Here is a 6,000-nt window from a genome sequence, read left to right as displayed (position 1 = left end):
ATCTAATCTCCTTTTATGCCTTTGTAACCGCACCCTTCCAGGTCTGCTCCGTGCGGCTGCAAAGACATGAAGCGGTGAAAGCGGAAGAAGATTTATTTAGTTGGCCAAGTAAAGGAGCCCACTGGGACTTGTGTTGCCAAGGTAGCTCCCTGAGCAATGGCCGTAGGGGTTTATATGGGTAGAGTAAAATTGGGTCTGAGGTCTTCAGGGACGCCCCAAGGTGGGGTCAGCCTGCTGATTGGATTGGCCCATAAAGGCCATTCTGCGGCTGTCCGATCTTATGCGCCTGCTCAGTCTAAGGTGGGGGACACAAAGATGGCCTTTTGCACACGTCCTGGTCATAGACGGGGCTGTGTTTTTCGGCCTCTGACCTCAGTAGGTCATCCAAAGGACACTGTTGTCAGTACTGCGCATGTCAGGCGGGCAAAACCTGGTTCCAGATCAGTTTCAACTCGTCTTGAGATGCCAGTCTCTTGTTTTTCTTAACTGAGCCGAACCCGAAGTATATCTAAATAATGAGATACCTTAAAGACAGGGAGTTAGTTCCTACATTACCTAATAAGGAGATAGCTTACGTGCAAGGAGTTAGTTCTCATATCACATAGGAATGGCAGGCACCACCCCTTGCTTATTCAAGATGGTGGGGGTGCTATTGGCCTCACCTTGGTATCTTTTGATGTAAGCTGGACATTGTATGTGAAAAATTATATGTGATAATAATTTTGAGTTCTATAATATAGTATTTTCCTCCAAAGAGGAGGTACTACTAGTATTTACTTAATACAGTTCTGTTTTCCTCCTAATATTCAGTAATGATCCGTGTACAAAAGAAGGTAGTTGTGTATAATATAAACAAGAGGGAAAAATAGAACTTCTCTGCGGAAGATATCTAGCTTCATAGAACTCACTTTTATTGTCTGTGAGGTGGCTCCTGATTCATGCCAGGAATCAAACAGTCCCTTCATTATAGAATCAATCAGGCTCTCTGGCATTAGTCCAACCTACAGTTTAAGCCTTCCTCTTTGCCATTTCCTTTTACTGGCTTTAGGTTAAGTAAAGCTGAACAATTCACTGTTTTTCAAATATATGCTGTATTTTCCTCCCTTGATATTTTTATTCATACAATTCTCTCCACTTGGAACACCCTTTTCACCAGTAACGTCATCTCTTCCTATGGAAATTATCTCCAGCGGTATCTCAAATCCATCATCCCTTTCAAGAAGACTTCCCAACCGTATGTGGTTTTCTTCTCTTCTGAATCCTCTTAGCTCTTAGTACTTTTTAATGGACTTTTCCCTTTAGAGTTACTTGTGTACTTATTTTAATCTCATTAGATTGTAGAGACCCTGCAAGTTACATAACCTGTCTACACCTCTGCTTCCCCATCTGAAAAATGCAAAAGATAATAGTACATATCACGTAGAGTTGTTGTGAGGATTAAATGCGCTAATAGCCGTATTAGTAGAGTAAGTGCTCAAATAAATGTTGGCTACTGCTACCATTCCTTAGAAACACTGTGGTTTCCAATGAACTCGTTATCATCAAAGAAAAGAGATTCTAAGGACTAATCTAACCCGTTGCATTATCTACTCATAGTGACCCAATAGGACACAAAAGAACTGCCCAATAGGGTTTTTAAGGACAACCTAGTAGGTTTGAACGGCCGACTTTGTACTTCGCAGCCGAGCTCTTAACCATTAGCGCCACCAGGACACCTAAGTTTTAAAGTTCTACTCAACAGTTGAGATAATGAATAAATACGGCGGCACATGCGCAGCGCAAGCGACCATGCGCAGAGCCTCGGGGAGCGGGACGCCAGGGCGCGTGCGCGGGGCGGGGTGGCGCCGGCGGCGCGAAAGCCAGGGGCGGAGCTTGCGGCCCTTCTCGTCGCGGTGGAGCCGGTGTCTTCACGGTCTGGAAGCTACTGTTGTCTGCTTGGCTCGTGTCTCGCGGCTCGCGGCTCTCGGCTCGTGAGAGGGAGGCCCCTGACGGGGTAATGGATTTTGAGAATCTTTTCTCCAAACCTCCCAACCCGGCCCTCGGCAAAAAGCCGGCCACGGACTCTGACGAAAGGTGATCCCTATCTTTTCATCTTTTGACCGCAGAGGCGCGAGCCCGATCCCTCCCCGCTTCTTCACTGGAGGCTGCACCCGGCCGCGCCACCAGGTCCCGCGGGAGCGCGTGGGGCCAGCGCTCGGGACCGGCCAGGCCGGACCGCGAGGTCGTTTGGGGCAGAAAGGGAAGAAGCCGGGACTGGGGGTGGGGGGTGGGGGAGACCAATTTGTAGGCCTCCATGGCCAGAAGTTCCGAGAGCCTGGGCGACAGGAGGGACGGGTCCAGGTGGTCATCCGGGTGGAGCGAGGGAGACTCCAGGGTGCTCCCCTGTGTCCGGTTACGTGCCCCTGGGGATATAGTCCGCTATAGACTGGCCTTGGAGCCCGCCTCTGGTTGCTGGGAACATCGCTACTTAGCCCCGTTGCCTGTTTCCTGGACCACAGCCTCCTACAGGACAGGGCCTTTCACTTAACAGATACTAGGATCTCCTTGGTAGAAAGGACCAAACCATAGATTCATAAAATGGTGAACTGTCTCTTTAGGCCATTATTTGCACTACAAGTAGATCGTAAAGACCATAATAGCATGAAACTCCTTTGGATTACAGTATTGGAACCCTGGTGGCGCAGTGGTTAAGAGCTCGGCTTTTAACCGAAAGGTCGGCAGTTCGAATCCACCAGCCCCTCCTCGGAAACCCTAGGGGGCAGTTCTACTCTGTCGTATAAGGTCGCTATGAGTCAGAATCGACTTGACAGCAACGGGTTTCGGGTTAGGTTGAAAAAGGAACCAGCGAACCTTGCTGGCCAAATGGCACTAATTTGTTGATTTCATTCTTGGAGACGTGTATAATGTAGTTTATGCCTAGATAGTCATTCGCTTTTTTCTTTTGAGTTAAAAGTGGTAAAGGGAGGAAAAACCATATTTTCTTCTGTGTTTTCTGTGTTCCCCCATTTCTCTAAGCTGAAACCTTGACGCATGTCCTTTATACCTTTAGTACCCTCATCCCGATACATTTCTGATTCTGCCGACTTTTACCTCCCGGTATCACTTACATCCTTTCTCTGTCTCCGTCTCTAATACTTTAATTGCCTGAAATGATTAAATCAGGATACCACTAAGAACTTTACTGTGTGCTTTCTGTAAAACATATCATCTAATCCTTACAACCACCTCAAAAAAAAAAAAAAAAGATACTGTCCTCATTTTACAGATGAGAAAACTGAGACAGAGAGGTTGAATAATGTAACAATATGGCACAACTGAAGTGGTAAAACTAAGATTAAGTTGCCCAGTCTGATTCCAGAACCTATGATTTTATCACTACTCTAATACAAGATGACCGAAATAGAATAAGACCTATAAATAGAAAACAAAAACACTAATTGCTGATGATATGATCATTTACTTAGGAAAGCAAGAGGAACCAATTGATAAACTATTAAAATACATAGGCGAATTCAGCAAGGTGAATCATCATAGAAAGCACAAGTTTTGTTAAGTGCCGTCAAGTCATTTCCGACTCATCGCGACCCTGTGTACAACAGAAGGAAACACTGCCCGGTCCTGTGCCGACCTCACATGCTTGAGCCCATTGTTGCAGCCATTGTGTCAGTCCATCTTGTTGAGGGTCTTTCTCATTTTCACTGACCCTCCACCAAGGATGATACCCTTCTCCAGGGACTGGTCCCTCCGGATAACATGTCCAAAGTACGTGAGATGAAGTCATCCTCGCTTCTAAGGAGCATTCTGGCTGTATTCCTTCAAAGACGGATTTGTTCATTCTTCTGGCAGTCGGTGGTGTATTCAGTATTTTTTGCCAACACCATAATTCAAATGGGTCATTTCTTCTTCGGTCTTTATTATTAATTTTCCAACTTTAGCAAGCGTATGAGGCGATTGAAAATACCGTGGCTTGGGTCAGGTGCACCTTAGTCCTTAAGGTAACATCTTTGCTTTTTAACACTTTAAAGAGATCTTTTGCAGCAGATTTGCCCAGTGTAATACGTCATTTGATTTCTTTCCTTTTTTTGTGTGTGCTTTAGGTGAAAGTTTAAGCTCAAGTTAGTTTTTCATACAAAAATTTATATATACATTGTTATGTGACCCTAGTTGCTATCCCTATAAGGTGAGCACACACTCCTTTTTTCCTCCCCAGATTGCCTGTGTCCTTTCAACCAGCTCCTGTCCCTTTCCGCCTTCTCATGTTGCCTCCGGACAGGAGCTGCCCGATTAGTCTTGTGTATCTACTTGAACTAAGGAGCACACTCTTCACAAGTATCATTTTATGTCTTAAAGTCTAGTCTAATATTTGTCAGAAGAGTTAGCTTGGAATGATTTTAGTTCTGGGTTAACAAAAAGTCCAGGGGCCATGTCTTCTGGGGTTCCTCCAGTCTCAGTCAGACCATTAAGTCTGGTCTTTTTTTTAGAATTTGAGTTCTGTACCCCACTTTTCTCCTCCTCCGTCAGGGACTCTCTTTTGTGTTCCCTGTCAGGGTGGTCATTGGTGGCAGCCAGGCACCATCTAGTTCTTCTGGTTTCAGGCTGATGGAGTCTCTGGTTTATGTGGTCCCTTTTGTCTCTTGTGTCTTTGGTGTTCTTCATTCTCCTTAGCTCCAGGTGGGTTGGGACCAAGTGATGCATCATCCATGGCCGCTCGCAAGCCTTTAAGACCCCAGATGCCACTCACCAAAGTGAATGCAGAACATTTTCTTTTTCTTTTTTTTATTGTTGTAGTTTAAGTGACAGTTTACAATTCAAGTTAGTGTCTCATGCAAAAATTTATACCTACACTGTTATGTGATCCTAATTGCTCTCCCTATACTGTGACGGCACACTCTTCTTTTCCACTCCTGATTTCCCACGTCTGTTCAACCAGCTCCTAACCCTCTCTGCCTTATTATCTCACCTCCAGACAGAAGCTGCCCATTTAGTCTCATGTATCTACTTGAGCTAAGAAGCACACTCTTCATGAGTATCATTTTATGTCCCACAGTCCAGTCCAATCCCTGTTTAAGGAGTTGGCTTTGGGAATTGTTTTAGTTCTAGGTTGACAGAGAATCCAGGGGCCATGCTTTCTGGGGTTCCTCCAGTCTCAGACCATTAAGTCTGGTCTTTTTACTAGAATTTGAGTTCTGTATCCCATCCTTCCCCCACTACATCAGGGACTCTCTGTTGTGTTCCCTGTCAGGGTAGTCATTAATGGTAGCCAGGCACCATCCAGTTCTGGTTTCAGGCTGATGAAGTCTCTGGTCTGTGTGGCCCTTTCTGTCTCTTGGGCTAATACTTTGCTTGTGTCTTTGGTGTTCTTCATTCTTCTTTACTCCAGGTGGTTGGGACCAATTGATGCATCTTAGATGGCCACTTGGAAGGTTTTAAGACCCCAGATGCCACTCACCAAAGTAGGATGCAGAACATTTTCTTAATCAGCTTTGTTATGCCACTTGACCTAGATGTCCCCTGAAAGCATGGTCCCCAGACCCCTATCCCTGCTACTCTGTTTCTCAAAGTGTTTGATGGTATTCAGGAAACTTCTTAGCTTCGGTTTAGTCTCATTGTGCTGACTTCCCCTGTAATGTGTGCTGTCCTTCCCTTCACCTAAGATAATTCTTGTCTACTATCTAGTTAGTGGATAACTCTCACCCTCCCTCCCCGCCCTCATAACCATCAAAGAATGTTTTCTTCGGTGTTTAAATAAACCTTTTCTTGAGTTCTTATAATAGTGGTCTTATATAATATTTGTCCTTCTGTGACTGACTAAATTCACTCAGTGTAAAGCCCTCCAGATTCCTCCATGTTATAAGATGTTTCGCTGCTTCATCGTTGTTCTTCAACATTGGGTAGTATTCCATTCTGTGACTATACCATAATTTGTTTATCCGTTCGTCCATTGATGGGCAGCTAGGTTGTTTCCATCTTTTTGCTGTTGTGAACAGTGCTGCAGTGAAC

At 45.0% G+C, this 6,000-nt stretch overlaps 1 protein-coding gene across 5 annotated transcripts in view; it reads left to right on the top strand.

The window, feature by feature from the left end:
* Positions 1–1,888: 1,888 nt before the first annotated feature.
* ZC3H8 (zinc finger CCCH-type containing 8) overlaps positions 1,889–6,000 on the top strand; it is a 76,248-nt gene continuing 72,136 nt past the window's right edge. For all 5 annotated transcript variants that reach the window (XM_023742805.1, XM_023742806.1, XM_023742808.1 and 2 more), the window contains exon 1: positions 1,889–2,073. In XM_023742805.1, coding sequence (XP_023598573.1) covers positions 1,997–2,073 — 77 coding nt within the window. In that variant the 5' untranslated portion in view covers positions 1,889–1,996. The remainder of the gene's footprint in view (positions 2,074–6,000) is intronic.

Source organism: Trichechus manatus, unplaced genomic scaffold (genome assembly GCF_000243295.1).
Source record: "Trichechus manatus latirostris isolate Lorelei unplaced genomic scaffold, TriManLat1.0 scaffold00219, whole genome shotgun sequence".
Lineage (NCBI taxonomy): Eukaryota > Metazoa > Chordata > Mammalia > Sirenia > Trichechidae > Trichechus > Trichechus manatus.
Note: the sequence above shows the minus strand (reverse complement) of the source record. Positions and strands in the feature narration are given on the sequence as shown.